At 43.0% G+C, this 25,976-nt stretch overlaps 2 protein-coding genes across 2 annotated transcripts; both read left to right on the top strand.

The window, feature by feature from the left end:
• Positions 1–3,071: 3,071 nt before the first annotated feature.
• On the top strand, positions 3,072–4,392 carry RRS1 (ribosome biogenesis regulator 1 homolog). Its single transcript, XM_034067327.1, has one exon. It carries the CDS (start codon positions 3,183–3,185, stop codon positions 4,260–4,262), a length of 1,080 nt encoding a protein of 359 aa, XP_033923218.1. The 5' UTR covers positions 3,072–3,182; the 3' UTR covers positions 4,263–4,392.
• A 1,441-nt stretch (positions 4,393–5,833) lies between these two features.
• Positions 5,834–23,981, top strand: ADHFE1 (alcohol dehydrogenase iron containing 1). Its single transcript, XM_005150782.4, has 14 exons — positions 5,834–5,889; positions 6,316–6,353; positions 8,624–8,667; positions 8,847–8,900; positions 10,101–10,255; positions 10,422–10,618; positions 10,995–11,072; positions 12,197–12,302; positions 13,543–13,695; positions 14,820–14,918; positions 16,138–16,216; positions 16,677–16,773; positions 19,876–20,033; positions 23,421–23,981. The coding sequence occupies exons 1-14, from the start codon at positions 5,834–5,836 to the stop codon at positions 23,502–23,504; spliced, it is 1,398 nt and encodes a 465-aa protein (XP_005150839.2). The 3' UTR covers positions 23,505–23,981.
• Positions 23,982–25,976: the final 1,995 nt, after the last annotated feature.

Below are 25,976 nucleotides of genomic sequence, written 5' to 3'. Positions count from 1 at the left end.
CTTCAATATGTCCTGTACTCAAAGCTTAAAAGGTTTGTCATTGCCAGGAAACTAAGCAGATATTTTCTTCTACGCATCAGGAGAGGGCTAAACTAAGACTACCAAAGCTCTGTTTGTAGTAAGTACATCCTGAATCTGCCAAGGAATACAGAAAAAACATCCAAGATTTCAGTTCAGTCAGAGTTTCTCCCATGCTCTTTAGAAGACTGAATCCTTGAAAAGATGCAAGAAGCTTTTTCAGAATTATTCTCTAAAGAGATGTTTAGATTATTTCTTTGAATGCATTTCTTGAAATAGTTTTAAGAATGTATTGGAACTTGTGACAAGTTTGAGACATAGCTAATTTACTAAAAGTGAGATTTTCATAAACAGGAAAAAAAAACCCAACACCAACATGAAAGCATTTACAGATTTCCTCTGTTAATTGTTGCTGTTGAATCCTTTGTGCAGAGACTAAATACACGGAATCAATTCATCTCCTCCAGCAATGGAGCACACAACAAAAAACAGTAAAAGGAGAAAAAAGGCTATTAAAATAATTCACCTTTGAGCTCCATCTGAGACAAAGCACAGAATTTCCTGATACTGATCCATAATCGTAAGGGTGCCCCTATTACACTATTACTGAAAAATTACACTGAAGCAATTGAGTAAAAGAACAGTCCCATTTCCTGCACTGGGACCACTTATGCAATAAATAACAATTTCTGGAATATATAAAAAGTCTGAAATTCAGTTCTACACAGTAGTTGCCAGAAAGTAATTCTTGCCTTCCCAGATTCTTTTTTTACCTTCCTTAGCAGTTTCGTGCTATCACGTAAAAAAAGAAGACCAGTTCCTGGCATGCACTCCTTATTCTGTTCCTGTGAGACACAGTAAAATCATTAATGCTTAAAGCAACTTTGTAAGTGCAACAGATATAACCAATTACCTCCTCTCGGTCGCAGACATTTACCTGAAGGGTTCTGTGCTTTGTAATAGTACAGCACAAAAGAACGCAAAGAGTTAGCTGCATAAAAATAAACCAGGAGCGTACAGGGATCAGTGAAAAGGTATTGATCAGGCTGCTGAAACAGTAGACCTTGCAGTTCAAAAGTATAAATTTATGCCTAAGTCTAAACAGTGCATGTGCATATCTTCAAAGAACTGCTTTTAAAAAAAATTATTTTATCTGTAATTCCAGGCAGAAGTACTAGCTGTCCAAGACAGGGAACAAACTATTATTCAATACAATGCCATCTTGTGGTAAACGGGAAAGTTGATCTGTGCCAAAAATGCACAGGGACAGGGACTCTGCTGCTCCGCAGTATACAAACCATGTTCAGAATGGCTGACTTCAAAACATAAATATATATATATATATTAGTACAGTTAGACTTACAAAATGTAAGTTGTGATATGCAAGGCATTAGAATTTGAGAATCAGCTCTGGAGTTCTCAGTAAGGGAAAGCCATGGACCTGTTGGAGGGAGTCCAGAGAAGGGCCATAAAAACAATCATAGAATCACAGAATCATAGAATAGTTAGGGTTGGAAAGGACCTTAAGATCATTAAGTTCCAGCCCCCTGCCATGGGCAGGGACACTTCACACTAAACCATGTCAACCAAGGCTTCATTCAACCTGGCCTTGAACACCACCACGGGTAGAGCATTCACAACTTCCCTGTGCAACCCATTCCAATGCCTCACCACCCTAACAGTAAAGTACTTCCTTCTTATACCCAACCTAAACTTCCCCTGTGTAAGTTTGAACCCATTACCCCCTGTCACTACAGTCCTTAATAGTCCCTCACCAGCAACCCTGTAGGCCCCCTTCAGATACTGGAAGGCTGCTATGAGGTCTCCACGCAGCCTTCTCTTCTCCAGGCTGAACAGCCCCAACTTTCTCAGCCTGTCTTCATATGGAGGTGCTCCAGTCCCCTGATCATCCTCGTGGCCCTCCTCTGGACTTGTTCCAACAGTTCCATGTCTTTTTTATGTTGAGGACACCAGAACTACACACAGTACTCCAAACAAGGTCTCACAAGAGCAGAAGGGCAGGATCACCTCCTTTGACCTGCATCCTTTTGATGCAGCCCAGGATACAGCTGGCTTTCTGGGCTGTGAGCAGAACACATGAGCATGAACACTGCAGCCAGTTCATGTTCAGTTTCTCACCAACCAACACCCCCAAGTCCTCCACAGGGCTGCTCTGAATCTCTTCTCTGCCCAACCTGTACCTGTGCCTGGGATTGCCCTGACCCAGGTGTTGATGATCAGAGGGATGGAGCATCTCTCCTATGAGGAAAGGCTGAGAGATTTGGCATTTTTCAGCCTGGAAAGGAGAAGGCTCAGGAGAAGCCTTAGAGCAGCCTTTCAGTTCTTAACAGTGGCCTATAAGAAAGTTGGGGAGAGATGCTTCAGCAGGGCTTGTAGTGACAGGATTAGGCACGATAGCTTTAAACTGAAAGAGGGGAGATTCAGGCTGGACATGAGAAAAAAAATCTTTACAATGAGGGTGGCAAAATCCTGGCACAGGTTTCTCACAGAGGTGGTGGGTGTGCCATCCCAGGGATGGCATTCAAGGCCAGGCTGCACGTGTTTCTGCTCAGAATCAGCTCAGAATGTCACAGCTATATAAGCCAGATCACTGTGTATGACTCTATAAATTCTCCCAGAGCCCATCTGTTTATAAACAGCAGGGCGGTATCTCTGACCCGGCTGACCACTGAAAGCAGGCACTGCCACCTCACTGCTCACTATCCCTGTCTGCCCTCTCCCTCCGCTGCGGGCGGGCTCAAGCACACGGCCTGCCTCACTCTACGGGGAGCTGCCCTCCAGCACTGCAGTTTTGACCCTGCCACCAGCCCTTGCAAGCATTGTCTTACACCAGTGACTGTCACACATAACGACACGCTACCAAAAAGCCCCCAGCCCCATGGAAAACCTCGGGAGAAGGACCACGGAATGCGCGTTGGAAGCAACAGCTCCCACACACACCCTGTTCAGCCATACAGCGGCCGGTGCTGAAGGGACTACATTTCCCGGCAGGCATTGCACCGAGCCCGCCCACCTGACACCGCCATTCCGGGAGCGGCGGCGCGCTTTCCGGTGCCGTGACCGGGAAGGGTTTCCCTGCAGTTCCGGGGTCTCCCGGTGGGAGCAGCTCGCACGTGTGGGAGCGGTCCGGCCCGACCGCCGCCATGGCGGCCGTGCGGGTGGAGGAGGTGCTGGCTGCCGCCGAGGAGCAGGAAGCTGAGAAGCGGCGGAGCGTGGTAGTGGAGAAGGAGCTGGAACTGGAGTTCGACCTGGGCAACCTGCTGGCTCTGGACCGCAACCCGCCGCCGGCGGCGGGGCTGCGCGGGGCCGGCCCGCAGCGGGAGGCGCAGCTGCTGGCGCTGGCCCGCGACAACACGCAGCTGCTGGTGGCCCAGCTGTGGGAGCTGCCGGCCGAGCGCGCCGGCGGGGCGGGAGGGCCGCTGGTGGCGCGGCTGCCCGAGCCGACCTTCCGGCTGCCGCGGGAGAAGCCGCCGCCGCGACCGAAGCCGCCGACACGGTGGGAGCAGTTCGCGCGACTGAAGGGCATCCGGCGGCGCAAGCGGACTTCGCTGGTGTGGGACGAGCAGGCCAAGGAGTGGCGACGGCGCTGGGGTTACCGGCGGGCCGGCGGTGACCCGGCCCGCGCCTGGCTGGCGGAGGTGCCGGCGGGCGCAGACCCGGAGGAGGACCAGTTCGCCCGGCTGCGGCGGGAGAAGCGGGAGCGCGTGGCGCGTAACGAGCTGAACCGACTGCGCAACCTGGCCCGGGCCCACCGGGCCGGGACCGTCGTCCCCGCCGCTCCCCTCCACCCCACCGGCCACCAGAGCAAGGAGGAGCTGAGCCACGTCGCCCGGGTCGCCCGCGTCTCCACCGCGTCGCTCGGCCGCTTCCAGCCACGGCTGCCCAAGGAGTCAGCAGAGCCGCCATCCCGCAGCGGCGGCAGGAAACGCCGCTTCGAGCCGCTGCTGGGCAACCTGGCGGCGGAGCGCAGCCGGCAGCTGGAGCTACTGAAGAACATGAGCAGCAAGAAGCCTGTCCTCGACATCACCCGTGCTGTCAACAAGCAGCTGCGCCAGGAGGAAGCCGAGGCGGCCGCCGCCAAGGGCAAGAAGCAGTCGCAGCGGGGGAAGCGCGGCCGCCGGCAGCAGCGGACTGGCCGCAGCAGCAAGAAGAGTGCGGCCCGGCGACAGCAGCAGCGGCCTGGGGGCGGCAGCACTGGTGGCAGCAAGAGGAAGAAAGCATGACAGACTACATGGAGCTCGGGGCTTCGGGCACCTGCTGAGGTGTGGGAAGGGACTGTCACTGCCAGCCTACTGCCTCGTGCTCTATTCCCACACCTATTTGTCAATAAACATGGTCCAGCCTTTCTTAAAATGTCCTGCGTTTGGCTTTTAGTTGGCAGCCGAGGAGGGCTGTATTCTCCATCCAGGGGAAACTGGTGGTGCGTCGAGGGTGTTGGGAGCCCCGAGTCCCTCCAGGCAGGGTGTTTCGTGGGGACAGTCAGGTAATGTTATCATGTAATACTTCACGGCTGGCCATGGCTGCAGCATTCCCAGGCAGGACCGAAGCTAAGCAGAGTGCTCTGCTCAGGGCAAGTGGCCTCATGGTGGAGCTCTTGGTCTGTAAACCAACTGTTGCTGCTCAGCTCTATACCGGGCTCAGTTAACAGAAGGAACATGAAAACTTACTGTAAGGCTTGTTGCAAGGCCTAAGAAATAGTACAGATTTCCTAGAGAGTTCTGTTTAGTAAAAGAAAAAAAAAAACAAAGTCAAAGTTGGTGACCAACCATTGAATTAGAAATTTGTATTGAACAGCAATTAAAACACGAGTTTCCCCTTGAATAGTAATCTGCCATTTCATGGAAATTGTTTCACAGTGTTTTTCTTTACTAAGCAGTTTGAGACCAGAAGTTATCTCAGACTTCTGTTTATTATTCTTTTTGACTTTGGAGTGTCTCCTGTACACATGAAATAAAAGAATACACAGTTTGCTGCCCCAAAGTGTAGTTTACCTACAGGACAGATGCTGTTCCCTGGGCCCATTCTTGGTAATAGCGGAAGTGAAACATGTTCCAGTAATCTGAAGTAAATTAAGTTCTCAAACTTGCAAGTAGTAAACTTGTGAGTGGTTACTGTCATATATTTCACTGCAAAAGAGTTTTTGAAAAAGGTGACTAAGTTCTGTTGTCTTACTCTTTCAGTTCAGTGGGATGGCAGCATGTGCAGAAAGCAAAACTTCTTTGTAAGGCAGTTGCTGAGGGCAGAAGGGGTACATACACCTTGGAGCTGAAGTGATTTGGGTGGCTTTGACGAACTGCCTATAGTGCTCAACTTACGGGCCTTGCTTAGGATGTGTTCTTTGACACTTAAATGTTCCTCACCACTGTGCAGAGCAGACTGGACCACTAACAGGCTGCTTCAGACTTGCTGGTGGCACAGATGGTCTTGTGGGCACAACCCAGTGATACCAAGCCTTCAGCGTAAGCCGGTCGCACAGAGGCAAAAGTGTTTGGACAAGTGGGAAAAGTTGTTTTGAGATACATTCCAGACCCCTGATTCTTTCCATAGGGCAAGTCGGGTGCGTCCTTAGAACAGGTGTGGGTTGCGTTTGCAGCTGGGGGACCCTCGGTTACCTCAGGAGCGGTGGCTGCGGGAGCGGAGCGAGGACGGCGCTCGTTGTAGCCGTGGTTTGGTCCCCGTGTGACTGACACCGGGGTCGGGGAGCGGGCGGGAGCCAGCGCTGCCCCGCCGCCGGCCCCGAGAGGAGGCGCTGCTGATGGCTCGGCCCTGACCCGCGGCCCCCAGAGCCGCGGCGATGGCAGCCGGGAGGGACCGGGCAGTTCACCTCCTGCGGCAGCTGCAGCAGGCCGCGTGAGTGCTGCCGGGCCGGGCCGGCCCATGGGAGCCACCGCTTCGGCGGGGCTGGAGCTTTATCGGCAGGTGCCGGCAGTGGGGCGGGAGGTCAGGTCTGGCGGCAGCCGCGGGGGTCTCACAATGCCCCTGCCTAGCGCTGACCTGCTGCCTCACAGGGGTACCCCATGGGCCGGGTACCCCATGGGCCGGGTACCCCATGGGCCGGCTACCAGGGCTTACGCGTGCTCTCCTGCCGGTGGGACCGCAGCCGCCGGGCTGCCGCTCCCCGCGGCGGCTCAGGCCTCCTCACAGCGGCGGGCTGTGCTGGCAGGCCTCGCTGAGGCTGGGCATGAAGGGGGGGTGCACACAGGACACTTGGACAAGGACAGATTTGTGTTTCTGTTTTAGTTTTCCTGTTTAACCATGCCGTTTTCTTTTACCTAGATGTCGGTGCCCAAGCCATTCCCACACTTATTCACAAGGTAAGACTTGATTTGCGTCTCCAAATCTGTAGGAGACCATGGTCATGTAGAGCCAAACATACTAGTGTAACCTGGGCAGATGGTGCAGATAGCAGGTAGGAAAGAGAACAATTTATAGGATAAGGTACGCACTCTGTTATTTTCCAGCTATACAATTATAGTGGTTATTGTTGGAGAGATTTACTGTTTCCGTGTAAACCACAACCAATGCATCCTGTCCCTCCCTGCCTTTACTTTGAGGCAAGTTGGTAAAAAATCTGCTCTGGCTGGTACTATTGCTGTCAGTACCAGGGCCATCTCAAGATCTGCTTTTGAGGGCAACAATGCACATTTGTTACATTGGGAAAGAAATGGGGAGTGATACGGATAAGAAGGACCTGTTCACAAAGATCTGCTTTGGCTTGGGGAGTGTAACCTCCTTAGGGGTTTCATACAACTAGCCCTGAGAATGCAGCTCACATAGGCTAGGGTTGTGGAGTAAGAGCAGGAGAGCTGTGCCATGTCACCCTGGAAGGAATTTCTGTTTGCAATGACTGCCGGGAGGCTATGGGAATAGCTATCCATGTGCTGGTCAATATCAGAGCCAATAAAAATTAGTGTTTCAGGCTGTAATTTCAGCAGTGTGTAATTCTGAGTGGCTTGGTTTCACCTGCTTTACTTAAGACACTCTTTAAAGAATTACCATTACCATTTTACATATAGAAAAGCCATATATATGTTCAGGTATTTGTTTTGCCCAACACCATCATACAGCAAAACAATAGCACAGCTGAGAAATAGAATCTCATTCTTCTGCTTGTCTGCTTGATGACCTATTCAGTCAGTTCAAACTAAGCCCTTTCTAAATAGAAGTCTTCATTAAAAACCTCTCTGAAAGTTTTAGGCAGCAGTTGAGTCTATAATGTAGCAAGATGGTATCAGTTCAGTAAGTCTCTAAATAGTGGGAACTGATTTAACCATGACTGTAGCAGACAAAAAATGTTTGTTTTGTTTATTGGCAGTGTTAAAGCAAATAGTGGAATTTTCAACTCAGTAGAATTCTTCCTGAAAGTTAAGTTTGGCTCAAGACTATAACAGCAGGGCATCTATTGTATTGTTAGAAAGCAAGAGAGTAAATGGCTTTGACATATTCTGAGCCTGTCAAACTAATGACTTGAGAGTACAGCGGACTCAGACTCCAGGAGAGGTCAAACATGTACAGCCTGGCAAGAGACAGCAATGAAAGACCTGATAGCAGCTGGCCTGAGCTTGAATAGAAAGTACATAAAGGATTTTAATACATCTGTTACTGTTGTGGGTCAGTGGTTTGGTGCACGCCAGCATGTCAGTAACACTCATTATCATGGCTTCTCTCATTCTATCTGAATCCAAATCACATATTTTCAATTAATATAGCAGACAGAAGGCATGATTTCAGCAGGAAGAGCAGAATGCCTCTTCTGATCTTTTCTTGGAGAAGAATAGGCTGTTTCAGTTCATGTAGTTTGTTCCACTTTGGGGCAAAATCAGGATATGTAAGAAATTGAGAGTTTTGTGGTAATTCATGCAAGAATGACATGGCAGAGAGGGGATGTGACTGAAATACTATCCTTATAAATATCTTCTCTCTTCCACTGAATAAAGTTGATAGTGACCCACTGCTCCTTATTAAAACTCTGTTTATTATGAGCAATGCATGGAGCTTCTTAATTTTCAAGCAAGCAGTTCAGTTTCAGCTGCAAGTTCATGACCAGGCAGAAGTAAAAAGAAGTGTAAAGACCTGTTAGTATCACTCTTACATGTACAAAAGATGTTCTTTGTCCATATGCGTAGGAAGGATGTCTCATGGATTTGTCTTAAAAGTTGTTCTGAAGGTTATCATGTAGCCCCTACACATTTGTAACTCCTCTCAACCTGTATGTAGCAGCCTGTATGCTCTGAAGATAATCAGTGCTACTTGGTGTGTGCTGCTTTGGTCTTTGCAGACAGCAAACAAATTCTCATGCAGACTTCATGCTGAGTTACTCAGGTTTTACAGGAAAGAATTAGTTCTTGAAAGAAGTCAAAAAAACACACTTGGTTTGACTTAACATGAATCAGATCAAGTACTTGGTTCATTTAATCTCACAAACAACAAGGGTTGAAACGGGCAACTGCTACCCAGACAAGCCAAGATGACCTGTGCAAATGTAGTAGTGATTTTAAAAGCAAAGGAATCTGTCAATCTAGTATTGAGATAAAGATTAAAGTCACTTTTTGTTCTCTAATTTTACTTTTCATTTCTATTCTAGTCCCTGAACGGCCTACCCTGGGAAATACAGACTATGCATTTGAGGTAGATTGAATAATAAAATATATTTAGTTTAAAAGTATCTTTTATACTTACAAATACGTCATTTAACAAATATTTATGTTGGTAAACAGATTTCCCCTTGACTGCTTGGGACTAGATGCATTCCTCAATTTTTCCAGAAAAAAAAATGCTTTTTTCTTGCTTTTTTTTTTTTTTGGTAGATGGCCATTTCGAACATCCGATATGGAGAAGGAGTTACTAAAGAGATTGGCATGGTAAGCTCCCATAGCGTAAGTCCATCACTGGTGAAGAGTTATTTTCTAAAGGGCTGCTTGTGCTATCAATCCATTTTGTAAGGGAAAACTTATATATGGTGTGTCTGAATCTCAACAACTTTGCAGTCAGTGTGGTCACATATGTAAGTGTAAAAAAGGTTGGAAAATACTCTTTACAGAACAGAAGCATGTTACATCAATGTTGCTGTGGTAAAAATGAGCACAGGAAATGCAGCTTTGTGGATAATGAGATTGTTGATGATTTACCAGAATTATACAAGAATATTTTTCTCTGTCAGGGAATTTAATGCAAAAGGCTTTGAATCCTGGTGACTCACCAGGATTTTCTCAAGAACACTTCTGTCTCTTCTAGCGCTCATTAAAATGAATCAGAGACTTTCCATTAAATTAGCTGGATATTCTAAGTTTGCACTGTGAAAATGTATTGTTTTTGTTTCAGCAGTGGGAGATGATTCACCTGAGTACCTTGTTCCAGTTTGCCTTTGTCACCAGGATTCTTCATTTGTCACGTTTTCCTCTCTTCCTGGCATTTATGGCATTAACAGTTCTCTTTTCTTTGCAAATCTGTAAAGTAAACTAATAGTAAATGAAGTTAGAACTTCTGTCTTTAAACAGCATTAGGGTTATTAAGAATTGCATGTATTCAGTAGCTATTGTGACAATTAATTTAGCAATGGTTTGCATGTAATAGCATTTTTCTTCTTTTTGTTACCTTATTTTGATTTTTCCTCAGTAAATTAATACTCAGTCTTAAATTTTGAAGATTTTAATGCTGTACTTTGGTAGGCAGTTAGGGAAGACCTAACCTGTGTACAAAGCTTTTTATGTCACACAAATTGTGTAGGAAAAGAATACTTTAAGAAAATATTTCACTGTTACAGTAGTCTTAAGTGGCTCCTCACTTTTTCACTTATTCAACATCTTTGTTAGTTTTCTTCTGTCATAAGACTTCACCTATGTAAGTTGGGTACCCTTATTCTTTATGCTGTTTTCTGCATCCTCTATGTATGTGGTTAATCTTTTTTTCTTTAGCTGATACTGTTTCAAAAAATTTACAACTATAACCAGGGTTTTGTATTGTTTTTAAATTATTCCAGTTGATTTGGATTAGTATTTAAATAGTTTATTTCATTATTTTATACCAGTTTTTTTGTTTTTTTAATTTCATTGTTATTGTAGGACCTGCAGAATCTTGGTGCTAAAAGAGTTTGTTTGATGACAGATAAAAACCTCTCCCAACTCCCTCCTGTGAATGCAGTATTGAATTCCTTGGCAAAATATGGTATAAACTTTCAGATGTATGATAATGTCCGGGTGGAGCCAACAGACCAAAGGTACTACTTCTGATAACATGCCTCTCCAACTAGTACCTTGGCTTTTATAGCATGCCATGCAGCTGCTTAAACACTCACTTGTGACCTGTATGCTGATATTAATAGCTATTTTCTCTATGTACTGTTTTTCTTCTGACTAATTGGAAAGCTTTTCTTGTTTTCCAAGTTTCCTGGATGCCATTACGTTTGCTAAAAAGGGAGAGTTTGATGCTTATGTTGCTGTTGGAGGTGGGTCTGTAATGGACACCTGTAAAGCTGCCAACCTCTATTCATCCAGCCCTATGTCAGACTTCCTGGATTATGTCAATGCTCCTATTGGGAAAGGGAAGCCAGTCACTGTGCCCCTCAAGCCACTTATTGCAGGTAAAGGAGGAAGAGAAGGGGACTCATTCTATACTCTGTATGATATTTTTGCTGAAATCAGCTTGCCGTGACTGTTTCAGCTTCCTTTCAGCTTACTGCTCCTCTAGTTGTATTCAGCAGCAATTTTGCTATTTACTTCAGTGAAAATAAATCACAGGTTTTGTCATTAGTTTGTCTAGTTTAGCCAAATTTGACTTCTTTTACTGAGAAAAGAGATCAAAGTTTCTCTTTGACTTGTTGGCTTCTGATCAGGGATACTGTCGTGATTTCTTGGGTCCTGTATTTTTGGTGGCATTGCTATTGTGGTTTTATTTATTTATTTTGCAATATTATGTGTTATTTATTATTTGTTGTTATCCCCATTCTTCTTTTTAAGTTCCTACAACATCTGGAACTGGAAGTGAAACCACTGGTGTTGCCATTTTTGACTTCAAAGAACTAAAAGTAAAAACCGGTGAGGTCTGGTGTTTTGTCTGCAGTTCAAGACAATGACTTTTCCAATGTCTTCATTATTTCTCTTCCTTAAAATAAAGGGATACTGCATGTCATTCCAGGTGTCATTCTGTTTGATTGGACTGCCACAGGCAAATTTGAAGAGCTTAAAGGTTTCCTCTTTGAATTAAATGTATGGCATAGTGACATAATGAAATACCTATGTAATATAGTGGATTATAGTTTGAAGGCAAAACAGGAAACTAAGATCTTTCAAGTCCTTAAATGGCAGAAAATTTTAATTGCAAAGGAAATTTCTACTTACATCCAGGCTCAACCAACTGTTCCTTATTTCCTCTGTATTTTTCTTTCTGCTTTTAAGACTTCTGTTTCTTTGTTGTATAATTGCAACCAAATGTTCCTTTTCCTGACTTTTGAAACCTCAGGCCTGAGATGCTCTGCAAGTACAGGGCACTGTCTTCCTTTGGCCTTTTCATCCCTGGCAAATAAAAATTAAGGCTAAAATGTGATCTTAAGCTTCATAGCTGTTTTGAGGTTTTACTCAAACACATGTGGATTTTATATGCCGCACAGTCTGCAGTACATGGGACCCAAATGGGTGTGCTGTGGAGTTCTGCCCATAGCTCAGTTTCCTAGTCTGTATGTAGTCAGTCTGTCTGTATTTCTGTCTCTCTCAAAGCTACATCTGTGCCCCCGTAACAAAAATATGAAGGCACAGTTATTGCAAATACTGAAGACACCAATTAGCCATAGCAATTGATTGTAAACACAAACCAGTCTTGCCATCTGATTGTTCACAGAAGATACAAATCTAAGAATATTGTTGTAGATGCCATTCAGCACAGACATTTTGAAAGCACAGGGTGTTTGGGAAGGGCTAAAAATGGAGAGAGAACATTCTAGTGTAATTCACTTCAAGCAAGTCTCAAATCATTTAACTCTCTCACAGGGACTTAATCATTGGTAAGACTTACATTCATAGGTACTCCTCAGTGTCCCTTCTTTCTCTTTTATCTTCATAGTTTCAAATCATTTCCCCTCATTATTGTTAAGTTTTGAACATTAAGCTTGCCTTTCCTATTCTGTTTCAAAAAATCTTTAACCCCTTTTTCTTACATATTGCAGGTATTGCTTCAAGAGCCATTAAGCCAACATTAGGCATCATTGATCCTTTACACACACTCTCTATGCCTGAGCGAATAGTAGCCAACAGTGGCTTTGATGTGCTTTGGTGAGTTCTCTGTAGAGGCTGCTACTTGAATTTCTAACAGTTTTGTTTTTTTTACTGTGATGATTGCAGAAAAAATATAAGGCACAGAAAAGGATGATCTTTTTTCTTCCTTTCCTGTTCTTGTGAAAGTGGTCTCTGTTATACTTTTATTTAATTTCATGGCCTCCCTCAGAATGTATGGGAAGAAATGACTCATTTGCAGAAATTTTAGTATGTTTGCAGTGCATTGGAGAAGCCATTTGCTTCCAGGATGGTGGTTGTCAGGAAGGAGAGTCCAGGCATTTCTTTTTAAGAGGTCATGTGAATGACTAATCACAATTGCGGCAGTGTTTGGCATGTCTCATAGACATAGCAGGGAGCAGAGAACAAGGATTTTCTAATGAAAGCCACAATGTGTCAACAAAAATTTCTGATGACTTGTGGGATGTTGGCAGGTTTTAGCTCATTTAAGAACCATTTTCAAACCTGTCTCATAATTTGCTTTTCACTTGGCACAAAATTTTCTTCACCCTAAACCTACAGCTTTTAACTGCACAAAATGCATGGAAGTTTCTTCAGAGGAGCAGAGCTTACTGTGTTCTGGATGCTGTTTATGTTGAAGTAAAAGATGTATAATGAAACTGATTTCTCGGGCTGGGTGAAGTATCCTGAACTGCCATGTATGTAATGGAACTGAGCATTTGTTCGTATGTGAAAATGGTTTGGCTGTAGTTCTGTACATCTGAATGTGGCTATGTAGGCAGTGCCCCTTTTTTATGTGCTCACATTCATGAGTCTCTGGGAGATGAGACTGTTGGCAGTTCCATTTAGCTTAAATATCATGCTTCTAATTTTTTAACAGTCCATACCTCTGAAAGAAAGGTAGTTTACAATGATTCCAGTGCTAAAGTCTCTTACGGTTCTTGTCCGACAGAGAGGAAGTGCGTCCATTGCAGCTGTACAGAGCTCTTTGGTGAAAAGCATTACACACCAAGATGCCAGTTCATGCAGGCTAAATTTAAGCATGGTGTGACCTGATAGATTGTGACAATGTTTGGATTGTCTTCTGTGTGGAGAGTGAAGTGCTCTGGAAGTGCCCAGTAGTCTCCCAGTGGTCTATGAGATTGTATTTCTATTTTTGGCAGCTGTTAAAACACCAGAACACAAGAAATAAATGAGAAGAACCTGCATTCAAAGGACAACAGGGGAGTAAAAAGGAGCTCTCCCACTTAAATAATTCATGTTTCAATCTTCCTTTTAGCCACGCTCTAGAATCGTACACGGCTCTTCCTTACAACATGCGCAGTCCCTGCCCTTCAAATCCAGTTAACCGGCCAGCTTACCAAGGCAGCAATCCCATCAGTGACGTCTGGGCTCTCCATGCTCTGCACATTGTGGCTAAATATTTGAAAAGGTAGCACATTTAACAGCCACCTCCATCACAGTATGTTCAGTGTCCAAAAGAGGGATGCTTGGAAGAACATAAACTTTAGGCTGAAATAAGGTGAACTACAACCTTAAACCTTCATTTTCAACCCTAGATTTCTCTTAAAGCAAGAAGTTTTAAAAGTAAAATCAGAGTTACTAGGTTGTCTTGAAGAGACAGCTTTTTAATGCTCTGTGGATCTGTTTCATAAATCCTTACTGGAAGGTATTTCAAGCTGCAGTTAGTATGGGAGCAACATTCACATATTTTTGTCAAGAATCTGTTTTCAATGACAGTATAAGGGGAATATATGACAAAGTGAATGAAATACTGTGATTTCTGTGACCTTCAGTGTAAATTAAGATACTTATACATCCATCAAGAAGGTAAATATGTTCACTTACAAAAGTGCAGAATTATGCATTTACTGAAAACTAGCTCATACTTAGAAGATCTTCAGTTTACATTAAGTTTTTACTTAACTAGTAGGGACCAAACTTTGTTTTTATCCCTAAAAAAATATATTCAGCCTGTATACAGTTTTTGTATCCCGTGTGTGCTTCTATTGAAGATCAGTGTGAGATTTCATATTTTAAAGACTTTTTATGGTACCTAGCTAGTCAAAGTAGTTGTTCATTGTCCTTGTGAAATCTATTCATGAGATTTTTTCTTCATCTTGTCAAACTACACAAGCAGTCTGATGCATAGGAAGGCAAGGAGCTCTTCCCCCACAGATGGTGAGGTCCAGACCACCACCTAATGAGATGGTGAGAAAGCTGAAGGGATCTTGGAGTGGTACAGAGGATTGCCAAAGCTTCTAAGCAGAATTGTTAAACTGCTGAGGTGAATATGGCTAAATTCACTCTATTTACTCCGGTTTTGGAAAAAATGAAAGGAAACTTGCCCTTCACTGAACCAGTTTGATCTAAGTATTGATCCAGAAGCAGTTCTCTGGCTGAACTGTGACCTAATACTATTTCCAGCATTTTTATCTGAGCTTATCTTAAAAGTTTTTGTATATGTGTCCATAAAGAAGCCCTCTCTGGCTTTTCCATACTGAATTAACAATCTGTTTGTGAATTCACTGGTACCATTGTCTCCATGGTGCACAGAGCCATCAGAAACCCTGAGGACCGTGAAGCAAGAGCCAACATGCACCTAGCAAGTGCTTTTGCTGGTATTGGCTTTGGCAATGCTGGTGTTCATCTCTGGTGAGTATGGAAAAATATTGACCCCATCCAAAGTCAGCTTCTAGTTAGTCTGCTTCAGATCATCAATCACATTGCTGCTTTTGTTGCTGAATATACAGTAAAACATTGTAGCCTGACCCGTGATACAACGAGAGTCCTGTGCTGTGAGAAACTGATGGGCCCTTGGCATTTATGTGTATAAAGATTGTGTATTCTGGCTTCTGATACTCAAATCCAACCATGTGAGAGTTACAAAACATGGCCTTCTTTACCTTTCTTGTCAGTAAAAAACATAGGGAAAATCAAAATCAGTGGCATGTAAAATGTTGGATTTCATGCCAGATGTTCTGCAGTGGGACAGCAATGAGGTAATTCCTGAACTGATGCAGTTGTCTGTAAGTTTGTCTATGGGTCAGGCAAACGGCAGGCTAAAATGAGCTGCAATTAATATTGCAAGGCAGTGTAGTTTCTTACAGGTGAAAATCTCAAAGGAGCAAAGCCTAAGCCTGAATTTTGTAGAGAATTTGTTAGCAGTCATTTTCTTTGGAGACCTTCCTTTCATGCCTTTTGTTTGAAAAAATACACTCTTTAATTATACTTCAAAATTCATGTTTATTTTTCTTAGGCAATGTGATCATGTAAGGGTACAGATTATGCTATTTTTGGCATATCTCTATTACTTTAGTAACTGAACATCTTTCCAGTCCAGTCGATGGAGTAATATAACTTTGCACATGCAAAGTAAGGAGGTACTACTTTTGACAAGTATGTCCCTAAGGTGCAGGAGGTGAATTATCTGTACTTAACATCCATACAGATTGAATATAGGGGCTCTTCATCAGGGACTGTAGTGATAGGACAAGGGGTGATGGGTTTAAACTTGAACAGGGGAAGTTCAGGTTAGATATAAAGAAGAAGTTCTTTACTGTAAGGGTGGTGAGGCACTGGAATGGGTTACCCAGGGAAGTTGTGAATGCTCCATCCCTGGCAGTGTTCAAGGTCAGATTGGACAGAGCCTTGGGTAACATGGTTCAGTGCGAGGTGTCCCTGGTTATGGCAGGGGGATTGGAACTAGACGATCTTAAGGTCCTTTCCAACCTAAATCATTCTACAATTCTGTGATTCTATGATCTGTACTGAAGAGACTTGCATACCAAGGCTGACCACACAAGCGAATGAACACAAATTTTCCAAATACCAGGAGAGCTGCCCTAACCACTTTCTCTCTACTCTGTTCCAGCCATGGAATGTCTTACCCTATTTCTGGTTTGGTGAAAACTTACAAACCAAAGGATTATAATGTGGATCACTCTTTAGTGGTAAAACTTGGTTTATCTTTGTTTTTGTATTGTATGCATAAATTGTTGAAGAATTTCAATTGTTTGTTATCTCAAATTAATGGAGGGGGACTTTTTAAAAGAGCATGTGACAGGACAAGAGGGAACAGTTTTAAAGTGTAAGAGGGTAGATTTAGCTTAGACATGACAAAGAAATTCTTTACTATGAGGGTAGTGAGACACTGGAACAGGTTCCTTTGAGTAGTTGTGGCTGCCCCATCCCTGGCAGTGTTCAAGGCCAGGTTGAATGGGGCTTTGAGCACTACTTGATCTAGTTGAAGGTGTCCCTGCCCATAGCAGGGAGGTTGGAACTAGAATATCTTTAATGTCCTTTCCAACTCTAACCATTCTATGATTCTATGAAATAGCATTAAAGCGCATTGAAGTTGAAAATAAATGTCTTGTTGATGTGATTTTATTCTTTCTCTTTTTCCCCTCCCAGCCACATGGCCTTTCTGTGGTGCTGACATCCCCAGCAGTGTTTGCTTTCACAGCACAGATGCATCCTGAGCGGCACTTGGAAGCTGCAGAGATATTAGGTAAAATCTCTATGGGTACAACTTACTCATAAAAATTGAATTCTTTCCAAAATGTCTTTTGGGGAGGAAAAAAGAAATGTGTACAAGCGATTGTAGTTGGTTGTTGCAGGGTTTTTAAGTTTAAAAACAAGATTCTGGAGTCTGAGTTACACATAATGCAAACTTAGGTAGAATGGTGCTAAACTTGAATGTTGGATGATGTACTTAGAGAAGCAAGCTGGAGAAATGTGCTTCTTTGCTAGAAAACAGAAAGGTTGAAATTAACTGTAGATCTGTTACTAATCACGGGAGAGTAGCTGTGATTGGCATCTGTCTTGGTGCTTAATGGAAAGTAGTTACCTTAGAGACCATCAAACAAACAAGTACTTAGGTGCATCTGTTAGCTAAAAGGAAGCACTTTGCCTAACAAATTCCCTGCTGTGGCAATGAATTAGGACAGTGATGTTTTGAATTGCTTCTGCTCTTTTTTCTGTAGCACACAGCTGTGTGTTTCCATCTTCCTAATGTAGGCCTTAGCTTGTGTATAGATGTTGGAATTTCTCAGTGGCCAGTGTCAAGGCAAAGCATGGAGTAGGTATTCTGCGATGGCTGAGAAGTGAGTTAATGAACAAAGTGGCCTTTTCTGTTTCTTAGCAGAGTAAAAGTAAGTGCTGCAAGCTGACAGTTCATTTAAAGGTTACCTTTTCATGCAGTGATTTCTTATCTGTGCAACCCATCACCAGATGGTGTTCTAGAGAAACGGTACCTCTTCATTGCACCTCCAATGTGACTATGTGTACTAAACTAACTTTTAGTGAGGTAATCTTGGAGCTGTTAACAGTCTGGCTGTGACAGCATGGATCTGCCATAGGCTAATTTGTTTGTATCTAAGGTCAGGTTTTTTGTCTGCACCAGATTCTGTGTTGTAGCTAAACTGCTGCTAATACCCAGGCTCACTAGTGAGCCATCAGAGACACATGTGCAGCAGTGAAAAAGCAGAGGGAAAGTGGTTAGGGCAACTCCCCTTGTGTTTGGAAAATTTGTGTTCAGTCCCTTGTATGGTCAGCTTTCAGTATGCAAGTCACAGCCATTCAGTCACATGCAGGACTGGCTTCCTTGTGTAAGTAATCCGAAAGAATTCTGGATTTCAAGAAAGAGTGTGACTTCTATATAAACAGTGAAAATATCACAATATTTTAAAGCAGATGTAAAACAACATGGTCAGAAAAACTAGAACAGGGGAAAACTGTTTATTTTGTAAATGTTGACTGATAGGTGGTTCAGCCTTCCTCTAAAGTATGCAGTCCTACCTATGGCCAAAACCAAAACACAAAAGTAGTCAGAATCATATACTAAGCTACAAAATGTCGCTGTTCTTACAGCAATAACATACAACTCAGAACTGACTAAAAAATGTTTCTGGATAACTGGGCAGCACAGTGTATCTGAGAATTTGAACTCTGGCTCCTTGATTTTAAAACAAGTGGTTGCAAAGGAGTTCCTGTAGGTTTTGTGGTATGAACTGCTGCCATAAATCCTGTCTCAGTAGAAATTTTAACTATGTTACTGTCTGCCTTGCTGTGCTGAAACATGTCACATGGAAATAATCTGTTAATTCCCACCTAGGGTGTTTACTTCTGATTGTAGTCCAGAGTCCAACTGACTACAGTAGCTAATTCAAATCTGTCATGTTGCCAAACATGATGCCTAAGAAGATATTTTATGATGAGAAGCAAATTACTTAATAGTTATGTTGTGTGTATGTACAGTGGTGAAATTGGGTACAGCCAGAAAAAAAGCTTAATACCTCCCTAGATGAATTCTTGAAATATGCGTGTGTGTGGCCAAAAATTTTCTAGGTGCAATCAAAGACTGATGTAGCCTTTAGGTTGAGCAAAAAGAAAGTGCTAAAACCACAGTAGTATTTTAAAACTGCCCTTCACATTTGCTGTCCTTTTTTTTTTCCCTCCTCCCTTTCCCTTTTACTTCACTCTCTGAAGATACTGGATTTATATTCCAGTTACTTCTGTACAGCAAACCCCAGGATATACTCAGAGTGCATGGCATAATCCCAGTAGCATAAGATTTTGTACAAGACTGTCATACCTTATTTATCAGTTTATCCCAGATCTTATATTCTGCAGCACTGCCAGTCTTACTACCTGAATATCTGAGCTCCTCAAATGAGCTTGTTGGTCTCCTGTTCATTCCCTTTGAACATTACACTGAACTGTGTAAGGATCAGGGAAAATATTTTTCCTGTAGCTATGTTGTGCTATTACTCATCTTTCAGTATTGCACTTGGGCCTGACATAGTTCTGGTGTAACATCATTGAGGTTACGCAGAGAACAAATTTAGCTCAGCTTACATTGAAAAAAATTGTAAGGAGAAATCTGTGTCTTCTATCTGAACATGTTTTTCTTACTACTTTTAAATCCTGACTGTTCATTGAAGAAGGGGAAGCAAGCTATTCTGCAAGAAATATTGCAATCTTTCACTTTATATTGATGCTTTCATTACTTGTTCAGTAGTTACTTCAAAGATACCAGCCTTCCTCTATGTTCTCCTACACAAGTCAGCACATATTCAAATAGCATTAAGTTTAGTATTTATTTAACCCCTTGAAGACTGCTCTGCCCTCTTCTGCCATTCTCGGCCTACATGATCTTTGAATGTGTAATTGAACAGAATAGTCAGCAGTTTCCTTGTCCTCTAGATGTCAGCAAACTCAAGGCCTTAAAATAAAGTCAGCACTTGGCAGACTGTCCATAAAAATAAATGCCATTGACGTTCATGCTGTTAGTTTCTTTCCTCCCAGCAGTTAGTCAGACTGAAAAGTGCTTCTCCCTGTGAGCACAGAGGAAAAGGAAGTTAACCTCATGTGGCAGTTAGTCTTTCTGGCAGCAGATATCTGCTTCTTCTGATGTTGCTTTATTTCACCTTTCATAAACTATTCCAACTGTAAAATGAGGACTGATTTCTCGTTTTACTTAGTGTTGCTTTTAGGGCAGTGACTGTTATGTGTGGATATGTATTCAGATGATAATATTATTAAATTAAGTCCAGAACACGCTTTCTCCACTCTCTCCACCCTACAGTCAAGTCATTATGTCTTATTTTAGGAGCTGACATCCGCACTGCCAGAATCAAAGATGCGGGGCTTATTTTGGCAGACACTCTCCGGAAATTCCTATTTGATCTGAATGTTGATGATGGCTTAGCTGCAATTGGTTATTCTAAAGCAGACATCCCTGCATTAGTCAAAGGCACTCTGCCTCAGGTAAGACAGAAAGCAAAAGTTTTTCTTGCCAAATAAAATGGAGCAGATTTTTTAAACCAGAAGTGTTCCTTTTCAAGCAAATGTTATTTCTGCTCCTAAAGGAAAACAATTAAAATGGAGAACATTATGGATAGTCAACTGTATTTTCTTTCTCTGCACAGTTCAGGTTTGTCTTTTGAATGAGATGGAGTGCATGCTGCAGTCTGTTCTTTGCATGGATTCAGGAAGAATGGCTAGGTGTTTGGCTTTGTGAAACATCACAGTTTTTAAAAAGAGGATGTTTTCAATAGACCTTTGATCTTTGTAGGAGATGCTGCTTTTTCCTAACTATCCCTGCTGATTATGTATGCAGAATGGGTTCTAGATAAAGCCTTCAGACTAAGTGCTATCTGGTAAAAACGATGGAGCTCACTTTGCATTACATTTTTCCATATTGAGAAGTTTCACTTTTCTTCCCAGATGGCTTTTTGTTCCATTGACCCCCATCAGAATTTGAAATAAGGTCCCCTGGGATGATAGAGGTTAAATTTGTAATACCCTTTATTGTTTCAGTGCTCACAAAGACACTGCAAAAAGCAACGCATTGCTCCAAAAGCAAAATCCAGTGTCTTACTTGTAAAAAGATAGTTTTATTTGTATGCTATGGACTCTTCTGTCTACTTAGGTTTCCTTCCATCAAGTAGCAAGGGAAATAAACACCATGGAGAAAGTGAAAATTTTGTAGGCTGAAAGATTATTAACTTTTAACAGCAGTACCTCTTACTATGTCTGGTTCTTCTCATTCATAAATCTGAGAGACTTATAACAAAGGGTAAGTATTAATATTCCCATTTCATACCTGATAAAACGATACAAAGGTGCATTTAGGATCACACACAACAGAATAGTGGCAAGGCCAGGAAGAAACCTAAAGTCTTTGAGGGCCCATCAAATAGACTATGCATGTAAATTGTTGTGGGACATTTCTGAGGTTTGTTCCTTTAGAACTTTGGGTTTGAGTCATCACAAATAGAACATCTCATTACAGACAAGAGTGAGTGTGGCAAAGAAGATGCTGTCCCAAAGTCTAGGGTGGCTGGCCTTGTGCTGATGTTTGAGGAGAGATGGGGAAGACTGAAGATGAGAGACTGTGGAAGGGCTGTTCTCTAGCCCACCCACCCCCTGTAGACATCCCAGAGGCAGCTGCAATGTGGCTGAGTCTCTGCTGAGCCTGGAGCTGCTCATTTTTGGCACTAGGCCAGAACACTGAGTCAGGCTGAGGGAGCTGGGGCCTTGCTGTCTGGGCACCAGTATGTATCAACAGGTTTGTGCAGGGGAGCTGGTGGTGCCTCTGTGTCCAGGCATGAAAGAGGGGCATCCCTTTGCAGCCTTCTGTCAATAGAGCTGGGAGATGCTACAGTCCATCAGGGCGATAGTCTCCTGTCACCCCATGTGACCATACAGGGCTGCAAAACTGTAATTTGGCCCAGAGTGCCATATCAGAATAGAATAGAATCAACTAGGTTGGAAAAGACCTTTAAGATCAAATCCAACCATTACCCCAGGACTGCCAAGACCAATACTAAAGCATATCACTGAGGGCCTCATCTACATGGTTTTGGAATATAAGCCTGGTTTTTGAATACAAGCCTGGTTTTTGAATACAAGCCTGATTAATTCATTGAGTACTTCAGCATGGAGGAGTTATGTTTTGCATATTGTGAGGCTGAAAAAGGCAACATTCTCTTGCTCTGGTGCTGTTTGAATTTTCTGTTTGGTCTCAAAACTGCATAGAAGAATCTTTGTCTTTTCTTTGGCTGCATCTGTGTGCATAGCAGGGCTGGTCAGAGATGGGGAGAGAGGTATCATTTAATTGCTACTGCTGCATGAGCAAAGCTGCTCATGTAGGTAGGTATGCATACAGAGCTGCACTTTTCAGACTCATCACAAACCACGTTAATCATGCTGATCATGATTATGAACCGTGAATAGGTCACAGCTGACTTCCTCACCATGCTATTTTGCATGGGAAGTTTACAGAGTGGTGGCCTCTGGCTGTGTAAGCACATCCAGCCTGTCCACAAATCACAGCCCTGTGGGTTGAGAGGGAAGTGGAGCAGCCACAGCATTGTACAGTGGCATTGTGGTGGGCAGTGGTGTGTGCTCCACTCTGGAAGGCAGTGACTGAGCCTGTGAGGCAGGGGGCTGGAGGAGCCCCTTTTCCAGCACCCCACTTGGTGCACAAAGCAAGATCCCTAGCAAATGACATCCTCTGTCTCACATGTAAGAAAGGGGTGAAAAAAGATTAGAGCTTCTACTGGGATTACCTCTTCCATGAGGGAGGTATTGAAGCAGTTTATAGCAGAAGAAATTTCCTCTTGCCAAAATAGAGTCATAGAATGGTTTGGATTGGAAAGGACCTTAAAGATCATCTAGTTCCAGCACCCTTCCCATGGGAAGGCACATCTTCAACTAGACAGGTTGCTCAACACCCTATCCACCCTGGCCTTGAACACTGCCAGGGACAGGGAGCAACCTGTTCCACTGTCTCTGAAGATGGTTGTAACTCTCTCCAGTCTTTCAATAAATGTTAAAATCATTGACTGTTGAAAGCATAGAGGTGCTAATAGTAGCCAGTGTGAGTGTATTAATGTTAGGCCTTTCAGCTGAGTATTTCTGCAGTGCCTGAATACCTACATGAATACAGCTCCTCATCCTCAGTAGCATGGAGCTTTTCAGAATTGCCATCCTTGCCTTTGTGGTTGTTTTGTCAAACAGAGCAGTGGAGCATATACCTGAGTTTCATTTCAGTCAAGGGGACTTCAGCGCCTGAAAATTTTGTTGAATCACCATCCAAATGAAGACCAACTGCCACCTGTTTTGTAGTCTGATTCCAAGGTGTTGGGCTATTTCTTAAGCAGTTTCACCACTGTCCCTTGCTGTGTCTCTTTTTTGGAGTCTGAGTTGCAAGCACTGTTTACTCTCCTCATCTGCAGCAGTTCTTGGGCTTTGAGAGATGTTGTATTTTGAAAAGCTTGGTCCCTAAAAATTGAACTCCCTAGTTCCAATTCTGGCAAGTGAATTTAAAATGGAGTGTATTCCCAGGATAATATCCTCCAGAATACTGATGTCTGTGACTGACAGGACCCTTGTTTGAAGTACATGACTTTGCAACTGAACTGCATTCTAATCTTGCTTCTGTGTATTTAATTACAGGCAATTTGAACTAATATATTCTTGAAAGTATTGTACAGTTGATGATGCTTCAACCTTAATTACTTGATTACGTATTTGCAAAATCTTGTTATTCTCTGTGAAGGACATTAGTACAAAGGCACATAGTTCAGCTACTGTTTGATTCATTTTATTGGCAACCTTCTATAATCCAATGTTTCATTACTCTTGCAGGAGAGAGTGACTAAACTATCACCACGTCCCCAAACAGAAGAAGACTTATCTGCCCTCTTCGAGGCTTCCATGAAGCTTTATTAGCTTAAACATTTTGTTCTAAAAAGTATGTCCTGTTCTGACGCAAAGGTAATTTCTGACAGTAACAGGGCTGAATTTGTTTGGAGAGTGGAAGAACTCGGCTACCTTTGACTTCTGTTGAATTGTACACTGCCAAAAGGTCAAGTAATTCGCCTTCAGCTAAATGGTGCTTTAAAGGGAAGGCTGGATGGTGAGTTTTTTCTTGCTCAGTAATCAGTGATATTAATGTGCATAAAAGTTGGAGCTTTACTGAAGGCTTTCTTGTGCTTTAGAGGTAGTCAGAGGTGGAAAAATGTTTTAAGGGATGTTCCAAAGCATTTCACAAATCATGTTTTTGTTTAAACTGTCCATGATTGTCTTTAAGAAGTCATGCTATTTAAGAAATAATTGAGGTAATTTTTAATAAAGAAGGGTGAGTTCCCTGCAGAAAGTGTCAGCTTACTGTATTCAGTTCCACTTCATCATCTTTTTACTATCTGGCTTCCCTAAGAACGCTTTTGAACTGGGGTACTCTTGTTAGATCAAGAGAAAACCTACACACTTTGTGCATGTTTGGAAAAAGCTTCTTGAAAGTTTGCTTTGGGTTAAAATTCTGATGTGTCTTGTCAGATATCTATCTTTCTTGTTAAGATCTGTAAGAAGTGCTCATAGGAGAAGCAAAACCAGAGTAAAGTACAGTCACATGGTCAGTAGGAACCACATAACAGTGAGACATCATCCATCATGGTCATTTTATCTCTGTGGAGGCAACAGCTCCCTTTTCCTGCTGTGTTCCATGGAAAGAAGCTGACAACTCTACCTTGCTTCTCTAACAGTTGGTTTTGCTGAGCTTCTGCAGGTGCTGTCACTCAGAGTGCAGCCACCAGCTTAAGGAAGTGCTGGTGTTCTGTGGTTCAATATTAAAAAGTGTTGGTGTGCCAGTGGCTGCACAGTGCCCTGCTGGGAGCACTGGTTAAACATGGGAGTGAGTGTGCAGTTTCAGAGCAGTTAACCAGCTGGTTGACTGTCAACTGAGAAAGGGAAGTGGGAAAGGGAGAAATGAAACTTATATTTTAATACTGTTTTTCTTTTTTAAAAACTGCACATGGTTGTGTGTACAGTTCATTTAAATCAGATTCTGCTTCATGCTGGACCCTTGCAGCATCTGACTCATGCAGCTACTACGGCACAAGACAAACACAAGAAGAACCCCATAGCCTCCAGTGTGCTTATTTCTGTCTGCTAGCAAGGGGGCACTTTTCAGTCACCCAGTTGCAGCAGAAGGCTCTATACTTAATGCTCTTACAATAGGAGGCTGGACATACTGGTTTTAACCACAGAACAGGTTTAGTGTCCATAGGAAATGCACTGCCAGTATACCTCAGCCCATCCTATGGTACACATTTGATTTCCATTGTCCTTCTGAATCTTGTCCTCTGATGAAATTGCCCACAAGAACCTCTGTTACAAAGGCTGATGTTGTAATAAAAAGGGATTAGAATTCACTTTGTTGTGTTGTGCAAAGCTGCCATGTTTGAAAAAAGAAAACAAAAACAACACCACAAGCCCACACAACTTTCTGTCAGACCTGTTTGTGTATAATCTGTTTCGTCTTTCACTCCTGTCTCTCCAGGCTGAAAGTAGTAGTGCGGAGTCCTGAAAAGAGAATCTTTGTATTCCAGCAGCCTTATACATAGCACCTCTGCTGTGTGTGGAAAGAATATACTTTCTGGGGAACTGAACAGCACATAGATTTCATGTGCAGCAGAGCACTCTGATGGGCTACTTAGGAAGGGAGGGTGTGTCTTCCAGCACACTTTTTATTTGCCATTTATGCCAGTATGGCAGTTAATGGCAGGCTGCATTTTCAGCTGACAGAACCTCACATTTAACTTCCTGTACCAGGTAACCCAGATCTCTTGCTAGTTGTTAAATTAAGTTTCACGCCCCCTTCTGATGTGATGTAGTAGGTTTTATCCCTGTTTTATAGATGAGACAAAAGGTTTGGTGTAATACCTAACCCAACATAAGCAGATGGTGCTGTAGAAGGGCCAGTTCAGTTCTGTTTTCCACGCCCCTTTGGCAGCATCAGGGTCTTTGGCTTAAAATGGTTGTGAAATCTCACTCAGACATCAGCTACACAAGTGTTCTTTCACCACCAATTATTGCCTACTAGTGGAAATTTTCTGGGGAAGAATCAGGGGAGCTCAAGTCACCCCACAGTGCTCTCCTTCAAATAGCAGTGGTCTAACAGGGAGTCATGCCCTGGCTCCTAGCAATGGTCATTTCATTCACAACTGAAGAGTTACGTGTTTTTTGTCATGTATTATCTTACTAACTTACGCTGTACTGAGACAACCTAGTTGCTCAAATACATCTGTATCTTTGAACAAGCCTATTTTGTGCACATGAGCCTGGTGTTGGCATGGGAGCTGGAGTGACTCTGTGAGTGCCTGGCAGTAGTTGGGCACTGGGTTGAAATCAGGGTTATGTGAA

This window comes from Melopsittacus undulatus, chromosome 1 (assembly GCF_012275295.1).
Source record: "Melopsittacus undulatus isolate bMelUnd1 chromosome 1, bMelUnd1.mat.Z, whole genome shotgun sequence".
Classification (NCBI taxonomy): Eukaryota; Metazoa; Chordata; class Aves; order Psittaciformes; family Psittaculidae; genus Melopsittacus; species Melopsittacus undulatus.
Note: the sequence above shows the minus strand (reverse complement) of the source record. Positions and strands in the feature narration are given on the sequence as shown.

Coding starts and splice junctions, on each gene's coding strand:
- RRS1 (XM_034067327.1), top strand. CDS start 3,183: ATGGCGGCCGTGCGGGTGGAGGAGGTGCTGGCTGCCGCCGAGGAGCAG.
- ADHFE1 (XM_005150782.4), top strand. CDS start 5,834: ATGGCAGCCGGGAGGGACCGGGCAGTTCACCTCCTGCGGCAGCTGCAG. Junction 8,668..8,846: donor ATACAGACTATGCATTTGAG/GTAGATTGAATA, acceptor TTTTTTTGGTAG/ATGGCCATTTCGAACATCCG. Junction 10,619..10,994: donor CCTCAAGCCACTTATTGCAG/GTAAAGGAGGAA, acceptor CTTCTTTTTAAG/TTCCTACAACATCTGGAACT.